At 35.9% G+C, this 22,449-nt stretch overlaps 1 protein-coding gene across 1 annotated transcript; it reads right to left on the bottom strand.

Moving 5' to 3' along the window:
- Window positions 1-19,546, bottom strand: LOC116265504 (GPCR-type G protein COLD1). The gene is made up of 14 exons (XM_031646156.2): window positions 18,998-19,546; window positions 17,531-17,631; window positions 15,285-15,392; window positions 13,145-13,265; window positions 10,988-11,117; window positions 10,241-10,319; window positions 9,606-9,694; window positions 7,704-7,796; window positions 6,497-6,523; window positions 6,252-6,338; window positions 2,411-2,482; window positions 2,105-2,235; window positions 848-1,869; window positions 1-293 (listed from the first exon to the last, which is right to left on the bottom strand). The coding sequence occupies exons 1-13, from the start codon at window positions 19,210-19,212 to the stop codon at window positions 1,716-1,718; spliced, it is 1,407 nt and encodes a 468-aa protein (XP_031502016.1). The 5' UTR covers window positions 19,213-19,546; the 3' UTR covers window positions 1-293; window positions 848-1,715.
- Between the last annotated feature and the right edge of the window lie 2,903 nt (window positions 19,547-22,449).

The following is a 22,449-nucleotide window of genomic DNA, read 5'->3' as shown; positions in this document are numbered from 1 at the left end:
TACAAAATTAACTTAAATAAAATGCAAAAGAGAAGAAAAAAACTGCCTTTACACTTAAGAAAAATATGAAGAATTGATTTAGGGTAAAATAATAAATTAGAAAAAAAGAAACATTAACCAGCAAAACAAATTCATAGCACCAACAAAAGAAACTAGATACACGGGAACGACTGCCACCTGCAACACATTTTCTGGAGGTGATGGTACGTCATTTAATCATAAGAAGAAACCCTCCTCAGCCTGGACTATCGGTGATTACTCCTTACAGATACCAATTCCTCTGAGTCGAAGATCTTCACATAACAAAAATCAAAAAATTGTCAAAGAAAAAAGTACATTAATCTACGACAACAAATTTATGAAGAACACACATTTTAAGGTAATTGCAAATAGCAAAAAAAGAAAGATCAGGTAAAGCTTCTTCTTATAACAGATTATCCATAGATTAATTGCTCAAGAAGCACCCAATTTTTCTTTGTTTTGAGAAAAGGCTGAAGGGCAGAAGTTAGAGGAACTTAATTACAATGCGGCTTGCCTTATCATGTAATATTTCTTAAAGACCAGGAACATAGATAAACTAATAAAACAATTAAATATCTAACATTTTCAGCGAGCATCACCAGAGCAGTTTAAAAGCAGCCAAGAGTGGTACAAAGAAACAGCACCTACATCTTCATCATGCACTTTACAGGAAAACAAGAAGGGGAAATCTATTTCATGCTCCAAATCCAAATAAGTTAAAACAGATATCAGCATGTTGCTTAAAGAAATAAATAAGGAAAGCAGGATAAAGAAGCCAAAATGGTGGCTTAAATCCAGTAAGAGAGAGAGGGAGGGAGAGAGAGACCTGAGGCTGAGAGCCGACTGCCAGGATCAGAATGCGGCAGCAATGGAGGTGTGGGGGAGGAGGTTGATTGCAGCTACAATTGGACCAGAGCACAAGGGGTGGGATGTTGAAAGGCTGCAGATCAGTGACTCAGCTGGGAATGGTGGTGCTGCAGATCAACAACTCAGCCAAAAATGTTTTCTAGCAGGAAGCATGCTTCATTAGTTCTGGAGGCAGCCTGGAGCAGAGGGATACAAGAGAAGAAACCTGCCACACCAGTACGATAATGGGGAAGACCTGCCTATGTACCTTTTGTTTCCCCCACCCTTAAGTTTAAATGTAATAGTTGTTAAAATTTAAACGTTAAAAGTTACATACTTGTGCAGTGGTCTGAATTGATGAGTGACTCGCGACTCATGACTTGAGCAAGTCAGACAGGTTTTATACTTGATTCAGGCGATAATAGTGATATCTCAAGTGCTACCATGTTCATGACTTGAAACACTCACAAGCTGAGTCCCAAGTCGATTTGGCAAAGATCTATGGATCAACATGTTGAGATATAATAATTTCTATTAAATGCATTGTATAATCAACAATCAGGTATCTTTTTTTCACAAAAAGAAAAATTATAATTGGAATAATGATTGGAAGTCAAAACCAATAAAACCATATGGATAGCTCCAATAGTGGTGGAATCTGGCTTTCAAACAACTGATACATGTAACAGGATGAAGCCTGGTGCCATCCATGAATTAAAGATGCTTATCTACATTACTGGAGAAATCAGGGGGAGGCTACTTATGGATTGGTTACTTCGCATGGTTGATCATGAGACATAGCACAGGCTCCTTCAATTGCAGGCAATGCAGACAGTACACAGAAGCATTCAGTCGATGGGATGCTTGTCTGCTTGCCGGGAAGTATAGTGCACAGACAACAGAAGCAAGGAGAGAAAAGCACTTGCAACAAATATAGCATCAAACCACCGATGATAGAAATCAAACTGTATGTCTCCACCCAACACGTCTGTGATTATCATCCTACAGAAAATGCACACCCACAAGCAAAGAGAATCAAAATATGACAAATAACAACAATAACACGGGCAGGTCTGTGCATAGGATCATCATCCTACAAAAAAATGCATATGAACAAACAAACAAAAAGAACTAAAACATGAGAATTGCTGATCTTGCCATGATATTCATGTATATACGATATATGTGTCTTTGTGAGTGTGCATGTGTTGAAAGAGAGAGAGAGAGAGAGAGAGACCTGTACTCAGTTGCAAGATTTTTTCTTATCAGAAGAATTGAAGAAACAAAATACATCCCCATTATCTCTGACAAGAAGAGCACAACATTTGTTGTTGATTCACTTCCAACTCGAGAAACGGCAAAGAAGAACTGCACCAATGACATATACGGTGAACAACATAAACCAGTCTCCACAATTTATTAATGAATTCAGAACAGTTTAAACTTTAAACCTAAGCTGCTAAAGTTCTATGTACAATTTTTGGATTACTAAATTCTGAAGACAAACATGTACGTGAAATTTTGTATGTAAACAGAGGCTTACCTTCATTAAATTTGTAAGGAAGCCACGGACAGAGATCACAACAAGCATTCCAATGAATATTAAGGACACGTACTGCAGAAAGTTTCAATCCAATGATGAAATGATCAGAAGTAAACCAGAAAATAAAGCTAAATTTCAAGCTGGCAGAAGGAAATAGTAAATGAAGCAGACCGAGCAGTTTTAAGTGGCAGTGCAGGAAATATGAAATAAAACAGTGCACATGAAATGTTGAACTTGCATTGGTAAGGAAAAATTACTAAAGGTCCGACATTGTGAAGCAATGTATGCGAGGATAACTTAAAAGGATTAAATAATAGTACAAACTTATAACTGTACAAACTTGGTATTCAAGCACCATAAATTGCTCCAAGTATATGAACTGCATCTTAAGGAATAGACAAATTGTAAGCATTTCGATCACTCGATTATTTGACAATGAGGTCTACAGTCATGGTTCTGTAACTCAACACAAGTCACATAGATAATCCCGATAAGGTAAATCAATTTGTCAAGATATTTAAATCACAAAACTTATGTGCTGCCAATGTTTGTTACACAACAAGTTAAAGAGACACAACTCGTAATGAGTACCACAACTTCAAAACCTAATTCAAATTAAAAAATAAACAAATAACTTGATCCACATAAATGTTTTTTTTTCTTGGTTCTGCATAAACTTTCAGTCTCACAAAACCTTAGGCTATTAGTTTTCCTACATCCCACACCATCACCCATAAATGTAGTTGAACCTATATGTCATTACCAACATAATTGTATAGAATGTTTGCTTGAGAATCGCCTGTAAGCAATCAAGTTGATTCCTTCAAATATGAAATCTTGAAAAATTAATTTTCATTGGCTTCTAGATACAATGCATGCAGAATTTATGAATGTTGTAAAAGAGCAGATACTGATTCATCTCTTTGTCAGATCAAGAGAATCCTCAAATCACTTTTGCTAAAAAATATTCACGATTGAATATCATATAATTTCCTTGATTCAGCTTATGCTGTCCTTGTAGAGAATAAAACAAACTTCTGGTTTACAGAGTCTATTATTATACAAGAGCTATGCACCATCTCATTGTGTTTCCTTATAGATTATTAGCATTGTAGGAGTAAAACCGTGGATTTAGGCAACCTATCCAAATGGTCAACTACTGCAGATTTAATGTCACACGAGGCAAGCTGAACTGCACTAGCAAGTATGTTTAGTTAAGTGGCTTTTGGGAGAGTAACTACCTGTAAAAAATCTTAAATATTTGTCAATGTCAAATTTCTAGCGGCAAGTGATCTGGAATTACAAGTGTATATATATGTATAGTTGTAAATTAAATTCCTTCTTAGCCTCTTACGCCGATTTCCCCTTAACTGTATGGTTTTGAAATTTTTTTGTAATTCTGCTCTTTATAACTAAATTTGATAGTCTATAGGGTTTTGTGAAATTTGGATATGAACACTGCTACAAAGTAATAACTAGGAGACAACATGTGTTAGATTATTTTACTTCTAATAGACTACTATATTTAGTGATATAGACTTCATAGAGTGACAGTTAGAATAAATGCTGAAAAAAATCTAGAATCAGGCAACTGGCAAGCCGAGCCGCTTCTAATTCAGCGGATCCAGAACCGGGCCCTATAGGATTCGGCTAAACTCGGGCCAGCACTTGACTTGTGACCCATTCTCTTGCATATCCATGTCAACTGAAGCGATTCTTGAGACGATCACTGGGTTTGCTAATTATGCCATTTCTCTCAACATGGCTAAGACTGAAAGCATCAAATGTTCATAGATGTGAGGTAAGGAGGCAAGTCCAAGTGGTGATTACATCACCAGGTTCCACAATCCAGAGCCATTTTGTCCAACATGTGACGCAGTGAGAATGCTTGAGCAATGAAATATGCATGTGGACCTCGTAACCACTTTGAACATGAGGCAATGACATGTCATCATTCAAGTGCTTGGCCAACTCCAATTGCAGCCAAGAGCATGCTCAAAAGGAGCAGCAGCTGACTGGACAGTCTGGTTACACCACATTCCACAGCAATTAAAACAATTTAGGTAGCCTGCCCAAATACATGCTGGTTTTGCTACCACGAATCAATGCTGATAATCTCCAAGGAAATGGAATCTGGTAGTGCATAACTCTTGGACAATAATAGATTTCGTACGGCAACAGGTTTTCTTATTTAACCTAAAATGAAAAATGAAAAAGAAGCAGTAATTTATTACATGCAAATCTAGAGGTATTCCAGCTCAAACCTCCAAAATGTTGCTAAAGAGGGACTGCAAGAAAGCAAGGGTTACATGTAACGTTTATATTCTATGTTGCTAGAGGCATGCCTAGGCGTGCACTTACATGTATCAGGCGATGCAAATCGCCTAGGCAGAAGTGATCTAGGTGGTGAGCCAACACTCAACAACCAGGCTGTCGCCTGGACGTGCCCAAGAAAGCCTAGGCTACTTATAGAATTTTTCTCCTTCTCCTCCAGTCATCATCTTGATCTTCTTCTTCGTCTCATTATATCATGTTGCTTCTTGTTCTTCTTATGCTCTCTCTCTCTCTCTGTGTGTGTGTGTGTGTGTGTGTGTGTGTGTGTGCGTGCGTGTGTGTCAGTGTGTGTGTGATATCTCTGTGTGTCTAATGATTACGTACAATCTGTTTCATTTTTTAACAATCTGCACTGTTTGTTGAGATCACATCGAATATGATTGTGTTATTTTGTTATAAATTCACTGGTGGATTGTTTTTAATGATAGATGGTTAAATTTGCTTATTGGATATAACGTTTAGTTTTGCAGTCTATTAGCTTTCATTTGCCTATATTGCTTAAAATGCCTCGTCCACACCATATGTGTGTAGGCTCTAGGCCCTATTCAACACCTAAGCTTTGCCTCATGCTTTTAACAACATGATTTATGCCAATGTTGTAAAAATTGGTTCACGCATATCATTCCAGAAACCTAACTATTATAGCTTTCAAGTCAATACAAATCAGAGATTATCAGCTAATTTTTTAATTTTTTACTAAAAATTTAAGAAGAAATTATATTTTATTTATATACAGGTTGATATGGGGCTGTATCAGCAGATACAGGCCAATAAGAGCCCACGTCAAGCTTTCTTGCATATCTAGCATTGATATGCAACATATGGCCAATGCAGGCTGACACAGTGTGATCTTTACAACATTGGTTTGTGGTTTGTCTCTCTGTGACATGTCTTAGAATATCTGTCCCAAATGGAACATATTTACACAGCAAGGAACCTCAAGTTTCATGCAAAACAAAGCATATGTTCAGATCGACTCCTCTTATGCGAAAGAGTTATCAATTAAAACCATATTACTTCCATATGTTGTCTCAGTAAATTAAGATTGCTGGTTCCTCATATTCCATAATCTCAATGCTTTCTCCAAATATAAAAATGCTCTTTCTTGATGCCTATAGATTCTGAAAGGAGTCATCTATATTGAGAAACATCAAATAGTGATTTCATATTTCATGCTTTTCCGGTTGGCCATTCAAAGATCTGTTCCTTCATCCTTCAGCACATTGTACCTCCTGCAATTATTCAGATGTATTCTCACTTTTTCATTTTTCATGAGAATAGTCTGCTCTGTTATACCTCACTTCCCAAGCACAAAATGATTTTTTTTAGGCTTCTATATGCCTACTTTTTTCAGGGGAATTCAGTCATCTCATGGACATTTTTTTTTAAAAAAAAATGATTAAACCATCTAAGCATAAAATAGGGCAAACAGATCAAGTAAAAACAACAAGAAGGATACACTGTTGAACAGGCAAAACCAAAGGCAAGCAATTTAGGAAACGAAAACCTGAGACAAAACTGCAGCGTCCATGCCAATGTCAAAAAACTGCAGAAATATGCTGATTGTCATGGTAACCGGATCAACAGAGCCAGCCTACAATGTTAAAGAATCAACATCACCAAGCTTCGCATAATAACTTATCTAGAAAGACAAAAATTTAGGAAATAAATGCACACATAGTTGAGATTGCTTGCAAAGGAGACTTTGAAACCATAAATTGTGACAAAAGATCAACAATCAGGGATAAATACCTCTTTGAAGACCACGCTTTGCAGTGACTGCAGGGAAAAAAAGAGAGAGAGAGAAATTACAACATGACTTCAAAAACAAGATTTCATATAATATCAAACAGGAGGCTGATTAACACCACAAGATATAGTAGAATTTCGAAGAAAAAAGGAGAAAAATAACAGTAGGTCTATGTATAAAATTTCCTATCATTTAAAAAAATATTGACAAACAGAGGAAATTTCTGTGCTAAACCTTATAGCAAAAAAATGCATGAAAATAACTCTGTTGACAATAGACAGGCCTTCCAAGTAGGTAAAGGAAAAGTAACCAAACAAACGTTCATGATGACAAAACTAGGTAATAAACATCCATGACTATAATATTTTGTTGGGACATGTAATTAAATGATTATCGCATTCTCCAACAAAAAAAAAACAAAAAAAAACTATCAGAGAAAAATATAAATTACACTCACTTAATCAAAAAGGAATTTCAAAGTTATTTACTCCAATAACACTTCCTCCTCTCGTCAGGTTTATGAAGTAACAATAATTATTAGTAGAGTAACACTTCCTTGTTCAATTAGGTTTGCAAGCACATGCTATTTATGAGCCAGGCTACAATTGTCAGAAAGGTTCTATCTTCCTAAGCAGTCTAACCAATCCGACCTGAATTTAGTTGATGTCTAATCATCCACTTTTAACCTTATTCAGAATATTATACATAGAAAATCATACACACATATATTCACAAAACAATTATAGTGAAATTTTTAGGTAAAAATTGCATTTATTATGCATACATGTGCATGTGCATTCATGTGTGCATACATAAACACACATGCATATATGTGTGTGTAATATAAAAATATGTTGATAAGAAATGAGGTCATGACCAAGCCAATTCATGGGTCCACTCTGAGTGGAGCCCTGGACCATTAGGTTTCAAAACCTTGGTGGTGGCTCAATTAGAAGAATAGAGACAGCAAAGGACCAAAATAAAACAAATAAAAAAGCAGTGTGAAAAGTAATAAAAAGATTTTAAGTATATGGAACAAATGGAGGATACATCCAAGGTCCACTTTAGCAAAGAACATTTTTACTTTCTTCAATGATATATTTTTGGAAAATCTGATTAGCTGGCTCACAAGGGGTAGCAACCATCCACCAAGTTCCCGATGAGGCACCATAAAGGCACATACCACTCAGACGAGATCAGTTTTCTTACCTTAACCATTTTATATACACAATAAATAGAACATGCATATCCCAGAATATTCTGCAAATGCCCTCTCCAAGTCCGTGAATATGCAGCAGCCTCCTGAATACAAATAAAATGAATATTTATCAACTCATTAAGTAATGAGCACCAAATTACATGGCAGATCTTCTTGCCTCAGTATGTTATTAGATAACATAATTGAACACTGCACATTGTTTTTTGCAGCAAAATATTTGCCTTCCTCATGTTGTGCTATTCCTATGGTAGGAAAAGGCATACAGGGAATATTAAAGATTGGAAAAGACTGTGTGAAGTCTCAATCTGCCTCTGAAACTCGATATCATATAAAAAATTTAGGATATAATCATAGAAGAATGTAGAAAAATAAACAGAAGAAATATCATACATGAGAAATCGATGTAATAATTGCTCAGGCTCCTTTAGTTGCAGATGGCTTTTGGTCGTTAATTTTCTCTAAATAACCAATGTCATTCTCATGACCACCCTCCTTTAGTTGTAAATGGGTTTCAAACTTTAATTTTCTCTTACAGAACCAACATCATTCTCATTACCACTGTCGCAAACATATTTGCACCTTGATTTCCTATCCAAAGATACACCTGTGAAACTTTTTCATTCCAATATTATTTTCTCAAAAATGAACTTGGGGCCTTGAATGTATATAATACGTTGATTGTCAAACATAATTATGAAATGATGATATTCTGCTTCAAAGTAAAACAAAAAATATGGAATGTTTTAGACTTTTAGTTGTATCCATCGGTATTGTTTTGGAAAGTGAAAGAAAATTTATCGTACACAACAAAAATGATATGTTCCACTATTCTCCTAGCAAGATTAAGTTTGAATGGTTGAAAAGGCAGAAAGATTAGAAACAAATATAATAAAAGCATTTGAATTATATAACATAGAAAGAAATTACAGCACAACACAAAGACATAATGGATGATGGTCAAGTTGCAAGTTGCTGCATCAGCTTAGCCCATGACAAGAAGATTGACCAGCCTTATCTGTGTAGCTTTGAAACTAGCGGGTGTGAAGTCAAATTATTGTCCACCTTACCAAAACACAATTTGGTCATCAGCCTGCTTTGTTGGTGAACCCTGATCTGTCTAGACACCAAAACTACCAGGTACTCAGCCAAGCTAAAATAGCCTGAACTGAGCTATATCTGCACCCAGATTTATCCACCAGGGTAGTTGATTGTGAACTACAAACCTGCAATGCCTGGGCCTAGTGCCCTATTCTATCCACAACAAGCACCTGACTCCAAAGGCTTTCATACCTGATTGCAGATGGGTGTGAAGGAGGTTATTCATATATGATCAAATGGCTTCCAAGATTGAACAACCCTCGAGTCATTATGTTTTGCTGTCAGACAGTCACATGTTAAACGTACCTAATTTTTACCTCATCCAAGCAAGAAAGAGGGAGGATTCATCTCAGCATTATCTAGGTGTTCATCAACAATTTTCATGTCCATGTTAATAGTCAGCCATTAAAATAACCCAAAAGAGAAAATGAATGCAGAAGTTTCTGGCCTCAGACAACTTTTTCAACATTTTGACTCCAATCCGGCGAGACAAACAAAAGTGTTTGGCTCTTCCAAAACAAGTACTGAACTTTAAGCTGCATCCATTTTTGTGTGTCAAAAAGCAATACCTCCCTACTGTATATTTGTATGTTTGCATAAGTGTGTTTTCTCAGACATGGTTCAACGATATCTACCCAGCCTGATCCATACATCAAGTGTTCAAGACCAAGTAGTTTTATCCTTATGACATATGACTGCAACAAAGAAATAAATAACTAAAATGGTTCCTCATGTTGACAGAGACTTATCAATATAAATTCTCTCTTGACAACAAGAAACGGAAAAGGGCTCACTTTTGCCTGTCGTAGTTCATAAATCTCAAGAAAAAGTTGCTTTGACAGTTCTTCTAAAGCTTGAACTTCTGCCTGCATGTTTTTAATATCTGAACAAAGCAGCAGATAATAGAAACAGGTTATAATTAAGTTTCAAGGCATAAAAACCAAAGAAGAACCAATGAATTTTTCAAATACAAGAAATCAGCTCCATAAGTGGAAAGCACTTAATATATACAAAAGAATATGGAATGGTGCTTGCAGATTTTCTTAGAAACTGCTGAAAAAAAAAAGGGACTACCACATCTATTTACTGAACAACTTCAACATTCATGCATTTCCAGATGTACAATTATAGAAAGAGGCCAAGTATTCCTGGTCACTGGCTGAGATCTAATGAAAGTAGCTTTGGAAATGTCTGAACAGGTTAGACCCAAGATTAACATGAAAAAGATTTTGGAAGATTCTAAAAGATTCAAAAGGCCAGTTGAAATGTAATGCTAAATTTCCAATTTGCAATAGCAAAAAATGCATCTAAACCTGAAGCTACAACCATGATAAGAAATGAATGTTTACAAAGGAGGAAATTTATGTGACAAGGTACTAGGCATTAGTGAATTTCCATTAAGCATCATTTAACAAATGGTTTCACTTACCCTGTTCTTTCTTATCTTCATGCACAGAACGTACGACAGTCCCAACCAACCGCTTTATAAATGATCCAGCCTTAAGCTTCTGCAAGAACCAGCAACGATTAAAATAAAACACCAACATTTTTATCTAATTGATCTTTGTTTGCACAATAATAGTTTTTGCTAAAGATCCAAACAGGACACCCAGTCATTGGCGTTGTGGAAAGACCCAAAAAGGATCAAAGAACATTGCCCAGTTAATATTGTCTCTAAGTAAATCCCAATACCAGCAATAACTTATTGGCGAGCAGACATCAAAGCAGCATATGACACCCGCCTCAGACCTTTTCTTACTGTCTGAATCATTTGTAACTTCTCAAATCAGCAACTAATTATGTCCTTGATCAACATTTTATTCTAAAGATGTTAAGCTATTTATGGTTAGACTGCAACCCAACCATTTCTGATGTCAACCCCGTTTGTATCAGTGCTACAGCTACTACGCATCTTTTAATAATAGATTAACAGATATGTATTATCTAACTTATAATTTATAAAATTTTATATTTATTTAATAACATATATATTATCTAACCTATAATTTTTCATCATCCAAGTGTTAGGATAAAAAATGTTCCAAAAATCACAAAGAAAAGAATATGAAGCCAAGTATTATAAAACTCATTTCATTCTCGAACAATGCAATGCAAGAAATATATATTTCAATTAAGGTTGTCTAACATGAACAACTCAGAGCAGTAAAAATGCTACCTCTTGAGAATCTTGGATCCGTTCCATCTCCATCTGAGAAAGAATAATTTTCTTTTTCTTCATGATACATGTTTCCATGGACTGCATCAGTTGCCGTTCTAGAGCCTTTATATCAGCTTCCTCAATCTCCCTGATATACATGTACAACACAAATGCATGAGAAAAGAAACACTGAAACCATAAATTTTCCACCAGATCTGCAAGTCTGTAGTTCACAAGTACAAGATTACCAGTCACAATGGTTGTATAAGGTAGAAGGCCAAGCAGAATCTTTTGGCAAATCAGTACTAACTACTAACTACTCAGGCGTAATACCCAAGACATTTCTTATCAGGAAGACTACTAAGAAAATGTAAGAAGGTTTCTGAAAGTCAAACAACGGTGAATGTCTGCTCTCGCATAATTATGGAAACTAATCGTCCTATTAGTATATTCACACTTTAACAAGTTCTCGTCAAGATAAAAGCTGATAATCAGAGGAAGAGGCAAAAGGACAGAGCGAAAGGAAGGATTTTAAAAACTCAAATTTTACCATAACTTTTAAAATGTCCCCATGATGCCCCTTGCATTCGTTAAAAAGCACCAATGCTACCCTGAAGAAAACTTCCAGCTCACCTCTGTTGATGATTAAGAAGTCTCATTTATTACAAACAAATCAAGTTGAATCAAGTGAGATGCTGATCCAACCTCAATGAACAAAATATCATTGGAAGGAAACAGTACTTGGACATACACAAAAATATCCTTAATGTCCATGAACTATGATAAAGTAAAAGAAAAAAAACTACAAAACATTGTCACAAAAAACGTTCTCGGGCTTTTGACGACGAGATTTTTCTTGGGTATTTTTCGGCAAAGTTGTTTTTCTAGGGAAAATCTTGGGAAGAACTCGAAAAACTTTAAAAAATGAAAAAAATTTGAAAAATTAGGTAAAATAAATCAGTAACTAATAAAAAACATACATACAACTAGATAAAAGTGACAAAAAGAATATTTTAATGGTGATAAAAATGATGATAAGAAGAATGCTTTAATGCCAAGAAAATAACTATAAATTAATTTGGTTTGAGTGGAACAACAACGTAACAAGGAAAATAGTTAGGACTCAGCATTAATGAAAACCCATTTTTTGTGGAGCATGCCATTCTCAGGCAAAATCCAATCTCATCTCCCTCCATGTGATTGCTTTTGACATCATAACCTCAGGGAATTTTTTCTATTACCTATAGAAAATCCAATCTCATCTCCCTCCATGTAATTGCTTTTGACATCATAACTCAACCTCGGGAAATTTTCTCTATTACCTATAGAAAACAAAACAGGACCCAAAGGTTGAAGAAGGCCGAGAAGGACATTCTTGATTTCTGTACAAGCAATATTATGTACTGCATGTAACAAGCAGTGAGAATGATCCTTGAATGTGTTTGGGGAGAAAGAGAAAAAGAGAGGTCATTAGAAAGAAGTAACCTGGGACACAGATCACTGCTTCTCATGCACCACGCCTCTTTACAGGTTCTTGAATCTATGGATACTTGATGGCTTAGGTATATAAATATTTAACATGTAAAGTTGAATGTGCAAAGTAAAAAATTAAGTTAATTTCCATTCTTATCACCACTGACTTACATTGGAAAAAACCGAACATTATTCGTCTACATATTATTGCAAAAATGGTCATCATGCCATCTGCAAGCAGGCCCATAAGTAGATTAACTTCAAAACATCTTGGAATCAGGTTCTGCAGATTCCATATCATACAGCCTGGATCAATCATAAAGGTAACCAGCACCAACTACCCTCAACAGGGTGGACATTCAGTAAAGAATAGTAAGCATAGTCCATAGTAGGACAGTAAAGCAACTGAAGCACTTCCAAAATGAGCCATCTTATTATCTCTGTTAATCTTGCTCCCCACAACAAAGATCCATCAGCTGATCACTGTTGTGGCACAAATAATCAACCCAACATCTCCAAAATGTTTATAGTAAGTTGGAATATGCAGGATATTGACAAAATTGAGATGCACAAGATGTCAATATGCAAGAAATTCAAATATTAGCAATATGCAAGAAAACATGACTACAGCAAAATTGAGGTCAAACTTCTTAGCACTTATTACTACATATGAAGTAATAACTGAATAAGATTGGTAATAACCTGATGAAGAGCGACAAGTAACTATATGGAAGATTGACTGCTCCAAAACCAGATAATACAGCCATAACTGTCACACCTATCACTCCAATTCTGCTGACCAATTGTGGCATTGTGAAAAAACCTGTTGATCATGAGACACTAATCATAAGTAGGTACAAGGATATCAGTTGTAAGGTAAATTGAGGAACCAAAATATAACACTTTTTACCACTAAAATCCACCACATTGTTCCTAGGAAAAAGGAAAGGTCCCATAGATATGCATTTGAGCAGGCATAGCAGCAAAGAAATTTGTTCCGTATAACTTTTTATTAGTAATGCTATTTTTCTCAATCCACAAGAACATCATGCACCTTGCCAAATAGAAAATTAGGTGCACCTGGTTGAGAGTAATAGCACTTAAAATTACACCACTTTCGAACTTGAAAAAGGTGTATAAGAGGCCTCACTGGAATCCAAGATGTTGACGAATAGAGTCACAACACTGCATGCTTCGATGCTGCTGTATCTACAAAATTGGTTCTTGGTGCGGGTGTAATATTCACAGACAACATCATTTATAGTGTTGTCCTTGCAATCAGCTTGGTTACACGTTTATAATAATCTAGTCTTTCTCATATACTCTTCCTTAATCGTTGCTGGAATAGCTGCATTGGCATTTGCCACAACCACAACCACTAGTGACTCGCTTCTGACTTTCTACCCTTTCCTAGATTTGTATTTGTTATTAATATATCATGTATGGGACTTTTAGTATCTGAAATTATCCTTCTTCTTTCTGTTCAAATATATTCTGAAAGCTGTTGGTATGCACTACGAACTAATGGAACCAATCAAGCCACATTTTGAAACAGATTGTACTAAAGACAAATAGATCACCTTTCTGAAAAGCAAATTACGTCCAAGGAAAGAAGTTCCTCTATTGGACAATCTTGAGATTATGATGTCAACTTATTTTTGAATGGAAGAATACTCTATTCTTATTTAAGGGCTTGATTTTCACTTTTGTTGGTAGAACATTGACAACACTACATGCTTGTGCTCTATCATACTCACTACTTTTGTTGGCAGAACATTGACACCACTACATGATTGTGCTCTATCATACTCATTACCTTTGTTCACCTTTGATTTAAATCATTTCAATATCAGATAATTCATATGGTGCCATAACACAAGATAGGGTTGGAAAATAAAAGACTATCTTTTAAGGGATACTTCCAAAAAAACAGTACAACTCATACAAGAAGCAACCATCTTCACAGGGCATAACCAATGTTGTAAAAAAGGTGCATCATATCATAACACATATCGACCAGGCTGACCTATACGCCATATCGTAATGTATAGTAATGCATCGTAAACATATCGTAAAATTATTTTTTATTCATAAAAAACTGAGAAAAATTAGTAAAAATAGAGAAAAATCAGAAAATATCATGAAACATCATGAAAAAGAGTTCTATATAAAACAAACCGATCACACATGTCATGAACGTTCATGATTCATCATTAAGTCACAATATGTTAACAACATATTAAGGAAATAAAACAAATATCTTCATAAAATAATTAGCAACCTGTGGTAAACTTTAGAAAACAATAACAATATATGTAAAATTTGAAATTGAGAGATCGTATATCTCTTGTAGAAGAAAAAAAACACAAAAGCCCTCTTTTTCCAAACACAAATGGGTTCCCCACGAGCAAATCTCCCTTCAAATCAGCAATTTCTCCCTCAAATAGACTTATTTGGCAATTTCTCTCTAAACCCAGCAAAATTTCTCCCACCTAGAGCACTTAGAAGTGTTAGAAATGGAGGGAAAGAGGCGCTTTCAAAACAAAATCGATCAAAAGGGGCATCATGCCCCTTTTCTAAAAATTGCACAGTATCATAAGATACGGGTTGTATCAGCCATATTGTAAGATACTACCGAAACACCCAACAGATGTATCAAAATTTCAGAATAGTTACAAAGATATGACCCACCTATGAACACTCCAAACAACACCTCAACTTTTGAGAGGATGAAGTTGAACAACATTCTTCTATAACCCATATTACCATTAAACAGACCAGAAAAGATTAAAGCAACTAGCAAACCAAGAGCTTGTCAAGATTAAATTGCATCATATATGACCTTTTTCGGGGGATGGCATTGGAAAGTGAATGCCCATGCGCCAGAATGCATAAAGAAATGCCAACAAGAATAACACCGCAGCAAAAGCTGCCCTTTCTCTTCCCACACCTGTCATACATAAGGTTATTAAATAGGTCAATCTAAGAATGACAATGCTTTCTTTAAGGGAATGTATTGCTACGAGAGGAGATCCTTCAATTATATGATGCAACCAGATAACTAAAACTATCTAGAAACCATATTAGTTACACCTCCCAACAATATATAGTAGTTCAGAATATGGACAATGACTTCCACATTTCTATTTTTCAAGTGGGAGCACATTGGGAAAGAAACAGCAATAGAAAATGACAAGTTGTAACATAGAAGAACAAACATATTCATCATAGAAATTCATTCTTCCAGATAACTTAGTTTAAGGGTATTCTCGTGCACATTGTCATTCACCCAAAGAAGTGAACTGGAGCATTATTTTCACACCTTAACCAAGCACATCTTGGAAAATATATATGTGAAACATTTATATTTTTCATCAAGTGTGAAATTATGTATATGAAGTGAGAAATTTGAAGATCGTATAGAAGTTTGCATAGTCAAAATTACCTTCCAAAACCGCACCCCTCCTATGGCAAAGCAAGTTATACCCATGACCATGGAGTAAAATAGAGCATATTATAGTTATACCATCACCTTGTAGTACCCTAAAGTTTCTTAGTCATACCTATGTCTCATTTGAGTTTTTTTTTTAAAAACAAAAAAACAAATTCACAAATGTATCCAAAATTTGTTTCGCTTGTTTAACAAATAAAATATGATATATTTTTTTAGTAATTTTCATCTTCTTTTCAACAAATCATATGCTTAACAGGCAACTGACCAGTTACCAACTTCAAAAAAGAGATTTCAAAAAAAACAAAACAACCTGTTTAGAGCTAACAGCTTCCTAATTTTATGCAGTCTACACCTAGCTGAAGATTTAGTGGGCCTGCTCTCTGCCAACTTTGTCGTATATAACCTAAAATTGTATGAATGACAACCCATCAGTTACCAACTTCAATCACATTTGAAGAATGTTCTATATGATACTCATAGGATGAATTTTTTGTTACAAGAACATATAAAAACAAAAAAGAAAAATGTGCCCCTTGACAACAGCCACAAGAAGAAAGTACTTAACAACCAGCAAAACAGGGCAGACATCTGTAAAGTGGAGCGTACAACCACACAATTTTGCCAAAGGTTGTCTTTGTTAAAAAGTTGCCTTCATTTAATTTCAGTGTGTACTTACATTGAACTGTACATTGCCAACATGTTAAAAAAGGACCTACTTCGAATGTGCCCTTGGTTGCTAAGCAAGTACACAAACCAATTACCTCCAAGTGCATTGTCACTTCTTCATCACATTGTTCATTTTCATACTATGAGACTTTTATCATTATAAATTGAACTGGTACAAGCATGTTCTTTTTCACCCAGACTTTCCCTCATATTTTGGACAGTATGACTTTGCATAAGAAGGACCACAAAACACAGGTCCCCTTTAATCTGCTTGTCACCTTCTTGTGTTAACAATAACCATCAAAGGTTCAAAAAAAATCTTATTGCATGAGTCCATACACTTTTAGACTCTTTGGCACTTGCGCCTTCAAATAAATGCCCTATTCAATGAACATTACAGTCACTTGAGGTATCACCTCCAGTTCCTAAGCCACAAAGTGTAATCTGTCACTTCTATGCATTGGTATTTAGTAATAAAGTAAAATTAGTTGTCCAGTTGCACACTTAAGTCCATATTGTTACTTAAACCTATTTAATGGGATATTGAGAATGTCCCAACAAATATCAACCCATCTAGAACCAAAGAAAAATAGAGAGTGTGCATCATTGTATTCTATCAACCAAAAGGCTAAATTTGTTACCTACTCACATTTGATGTAGACAAATTCCAGCACTCACTATGCATCAGGCTCCCAGCATTTTTTTGAACTCTAAACTATACAATATACATATTACTATGCAATTTGTGACAAAAAAAAAAAGATCAACATCTCAGAAGACAATAGAATCTTTCTATCCTCCCAGTGATTATCATGGCAAGGGTAGAAAAGTACAGATCTATTTGAGAATATAAAAGAGAAAATCATACTTTCAGCTATAATCATGCAAAGTAGAGGGTGCTTAAACAAGAAAAAATAAGGGGTAATGTCAAATAGACAACTACAGCTAGTCAGTGAAGAGATTCATACCATTATTCCGCAGAAGTAAGTAGCAATGGTAGTAAGGCAGCATGAAAACCAGCAACGTAATCAAACAAAACAAATCAACATTCCAGTTTATCCATCTTGCCCTGTAAATGTGAGACACATCGGAATATTGAAAGATGATATTCGATAGTCTAAAAAATGTCTGACAATCAACTCATTAAACTTGAAAGAGACGACTAATATTATTTGCATCAAACAAAGCCTAGGCTAATCTCAGGTGATCCAGCTGTGAAACTATTGTGGAAATCAAGAATCCTGAACCAAATACATGCATATAATTCTGCATGTGAAGCTAACTGCAACCAGCTTCACAAGTTCCATGAAAGAGTTTCCCTTTACCACCTTGATCAAAAATAAGGATTTCAAATGTGTTCATGGCAGTTTTCCATCTACATCTTTAAACATGAGAAGTTGTCACTTTATGCCTTTTTCCCACCACATCGGTTCATTATGGCTGTTCTTGCCATTAGTACCATCTAACCTCTATTCCTTGCTATAGATCATAGTCATAGCTACTGACCATCTTTTGTACTTTGATTATCTAGCTTTATTGGTTAGACCTGTTCTCCTTATCTTGTATTTGTATTATTTAGCATTCTTCTACTAATTTGAATTTTCCTAGATCTTTCAACTTATTGTGATTTTATAATGTAATATAATGGGAACACCGGCTTCATATCTTGGACCCCTAAGCTACATTGTGCACATACTTTGTGTGTTGCTTCAAATATTTCCCCCAAAATGAAGCTTTAGTTTGTCTGTTCCTCCCGTCCTGCCACACAGCAGAAGTTGGCTGAAGACCCATGTTTGAATCTTCCAGCATGTGCTAATCAGTGATTTGAACTTCTTCTCCTCTTGAGCTGAACGATTCCTCTTAATCTTTTTAGGCACAGACCGGCGCACACTTCTGAAAAGTTAACGTGCGCACACGTTTTTGCCCAATTTAGTAGGGTATAACTGAAACCAGCGACAACATATGCTCGTATTGTGTCATCCTTCGGGTTTTCATGAACTGTTCTTTACTTTTAGCAAGCTATTGAACAACAATAACAAAAGAAATCCACACTTCAAAAATCTCATAAACCTCCTCACCGTTTGGAGAAAAGCACTAGTTTACAATTAAGGAATCAAAAGAGGTGGTTCCTCGACATCTACAGAGAATGTAACAATTTAAGCCCGGGAGATCGTGTGAAAAAGAAAGAAAACCCAAACTGAATGCAATGAATTCATCTCAGGAAATGAAATCCTTAATTCACAGGGTCATAGATTCACCACAATGCAAACATGTACAGAATCGCAAGAAACTAAAGATCAACCACTATGACCTAAAATCAGAAGAAATGTAGGCCGACACATCAAGAATATGAAACAAAGATTGACAGCACCGATACCAAGTAACTAAAGAAGACTATGAGCGAGCGAGCGAGAGAGAGAGAGAGAGAGAGAGACTCTTTGGAAAGGACGGGTATTATCTCGAAGAGGACGAGCTGGAGGAGGTTGCAGGAGAAAGCGAAGACCACGCTAAAAAGGATCTGAACGAGCGCCCTCTTCTCCTCGTACTCCTTGTAGAGACGACGGTTGAGGAACCAGAGCCCCGCCCATCCCAGCAGCAGCAACGATCCGATGGCCACGATCCCTTCAAAGATCGACCATCCCCACCCCATCACGCCGACCTTCCCTTCCTCCTCCCGGCTCCCACCCCACTATTCCCCCACTCTCTCTCTTTTCTGCTTCTCCGCGACACAGAACGATCGATCGGGAGAGCAAGACAGAGAACCAGATACAATTCTCCTTTCCTGACGCTGCTAGATGGAACCACAGATGGTCTCTCTCGTCCGCCGGGAGATCTGATCTTAACCGCCGACAGCGTTCCCGTCCGTTGCCGGGCGTTCTTGAATTTTCACTTAGTAGTTCATACTACCCCCGGAAAATGGCGGTGCCGCGCCGTCGTTGGCGCTTGCTGCTTGGCTCCAAAATCTCGTCTCGGATATTATTAAGTGGATCCTCACCCGAAATTCACGTAGTCACAGCCTTACAGGGCCTCAGATATATTCAGAAAAACAAATAAATAACTTATTTTTTGAACAATTCAATTGAAAATTACATTTTATATGGACTTCCATAGGAAAAAGAAAAAAAATACTTTAATTGCTCTATACTTCTGTCATGAAACTAAAAAAGTTTACTTTTTTAGAAAATATAAGATTTCAAATACTACCAGCCGGTTTTGTATTAGCAGCTACCAAACTTTCCTTGATAATTAATATTTACACAAAATATATTACGAAAAGAGAAAATTTCAAAGGCGAACTCAGTGATGGAAATAATAAAAGCACAGCTATGTGATTTTCTGATGAGATATATGTGACAAACTCCTCGTTGATTATCAATAATTTCATAACAAAAAGAAAATTAATAATATTTTTAGCTTACTGTATTCTAATGTCTAGGTTACATTATTTGCACTATCTAAGACCATACCCAATTCTTTTGCTTTTGTCACGTTAACTGAGCAATATACTACAGATTGAAAGAGCAGCTTAAGGGCATAAAAATTGCTAATAGCAACAGTTTATATCATGCATACTTGGGTATGTAGATCTAAGGAATGAAAGGAACACTCTAAGCTTACAAAGGAATCAGAGCAGCTGCAAATATATCATGCAATGCTGGGCAGTGATATCCATTTTGAATGAGCTGAGGACAACCCGCGAAGCCAAAGCTCTCACCCAACTCCTTATCTTCTTTAAGTCTACTTTTGCATCTGATCTCGAGGCTGCTTGGCTAAGCAAAGACTAGTATAAGCTGCAGCGAGCGTATGGAATTGGTAGCAAGAAATTAGACATCTTATTAGTAGTCTCCTTATAAGTTGTTCTTTAGCACCATTGTAAGTGTAAGCGTGCTTAATTCATTGTTCAGGATGCATGGGAATCAGCAAGTCCACGCAATTATATGTGCTGGACCACGTTTAGAAAACAAGCACACTGCTCAGTAATCTTGAAAGTTGAGGACTTTCTGGTATTCTATTTCCGCGAAGTTCGTCTTCACTTGCAGAGATTTGTGAGCATTTTACTAGTAGTTTGCTACAAGTATCTAACTTTTCTACTTTTGTTTCTCCTTGCTCAATCGTTCTAGTCACTTCGAATGATTCTCTGGATGAGAAACGTTTGTAGTGATCCCCGAGGGGTTGGTGTTTCGAATCATCGAGGTGTCAACTTTTTGTGCTGCAAAAGACGGAATCAATATGCAAGTTGAAGCACAGCATGGGCACTTAAAGCAGGTCCGTAACCTGGGGAGGTGTAGAGTTTCGGCCCTCTTGTTGAGTCGCCGAAACGTTGGTGGTGTCTATGTGCGTGTCTAAAATTTTATTATATGGTCATGTAAATTGTGTATGCGGTAGTCATGTTCCGGATCCTGACGCCAAGAAAACGACTTTGTTTTACAAAGTCATATCAGGCATTGAATCGGCCATGTTATGTGTCATTTCTTATTGGTTTCCAAAAGCCATTGATGCTTGTTCATATATGCATAAATATGGCAGCCATCCTAGCAAAGATTATAGAGAATCAAATGCATCCATTCTGTAGAAAGTGAACTAAGGTAGTATTGATCTTCTCGTCAAGAAATTTCATATATCTATTATTCCTCTAGTGTCGTTTCTGCTTATTGAAAAGGAACCATCGGTGGGTAGATATTAGATGATATTTACTCAGTTCTCTAGTGAAAGAGAGGTGGTGAGGTTTTATATGTCTTATTTACAGTGTAATTTCCTCCCTCGGTTAAACATATTTTGCACTGTTGAGATAAAATTCGTTTGTATATTCTGGATTTACGTCGGATGCTTATTTATTCTGGTGCTTATCTATATGTAGCAATTTATTCATTTGCTGCATTGAAATCAAAGCATATCTGCATTATCCTCGAAGGGGTTGGCGCAACGGTCGGCGCAGGGGCTGGTAGGCAGTCAATTCATGTTAGGATCACCTTATGCAATCTTTCATTGATAATCGGATCTTACCATCCATATGTAAGCGGCGTTTGATATATCTAGAATCCTAGAATTTTAGAGTCAAATTGCTCGCTTTTTAAGAAATTGGAATTATTAAACAAACGGGCATTTCGTTTCTGGAATTACGGAACTGAAACCTGGAATTTTGGTTTCATTTTTGTTTGAGGAGGAATTATGATTTTAGCATTATCATTCTTGAATCAAAATTCCAAACTATCAAACCACTTGTATAACAGTGTTTAGTGGAACCTGGACTAGACCCATGTTAGCTAAGATATAATTGATCTACGGTTTTCCCTTCAACTCTTTGGTCTCTTATCACCTACGGTTTGCCAGTACTGGTGTTAATTAAATTTATTTGATCAATATCTAAGGCTCACATATAAAGTTGCTATTGTTTTGAAGCTAGATTGCGTTTCAATGTATTGCTTTCAGGTTCACATCAGAATAAACATATATTATCTGAGCTACGTGCAATCAGTTAGTGCTCCTTCTTCCAATTCATGATACATAATATATGTAGAGTGATAGAAACCAGGTACTTAGGTCAGGATAAAAACCAAACCTTTCGATTTTGATTTTTAAAATGTTTTTTTTTTTGGCAATCTAACCTTATTGATATTAAGAATAGGTTGATGCAAAATCTATACTAAGTTGATTATCTGTTAAGACTTTAATGGTGTTTTTATAATAAGAAAAAATGAACAACCCCCATGACATGATAATAAAAGAATCAACAATTTTCATTACAACAACTCGGGATCAAAGCGTGTTTTATATCAAAATGGCCTGTATAAACATATTAATACGTTTATATTTTATTTAAAATAGTTTTTTAACAAAAAATCAATGAGTCTGGTTTTTATCCTTGACCTAAGTGTTAGGTTTTTAC

Source organism: Nymphaea colorata, chromosome 12, assembly GCF_008831285.2.
Source record: "Nymphaea colorata isolate Beijing-Zhang1983 chromosome 12, ASM883128v2, whole genome shotgun sequence".
In the NCBI taxonomy this organism is placed as follows: Eukaryota; Viridiplantae; Streptophyta; class Magnoliopsida; order Nymphaeales; family Nymphaeaceae; genus Nymphaea; species Nymphaea colorata.
This window is presented reverse-complemented; position numbering and strand designations above follow the sequence as displayed.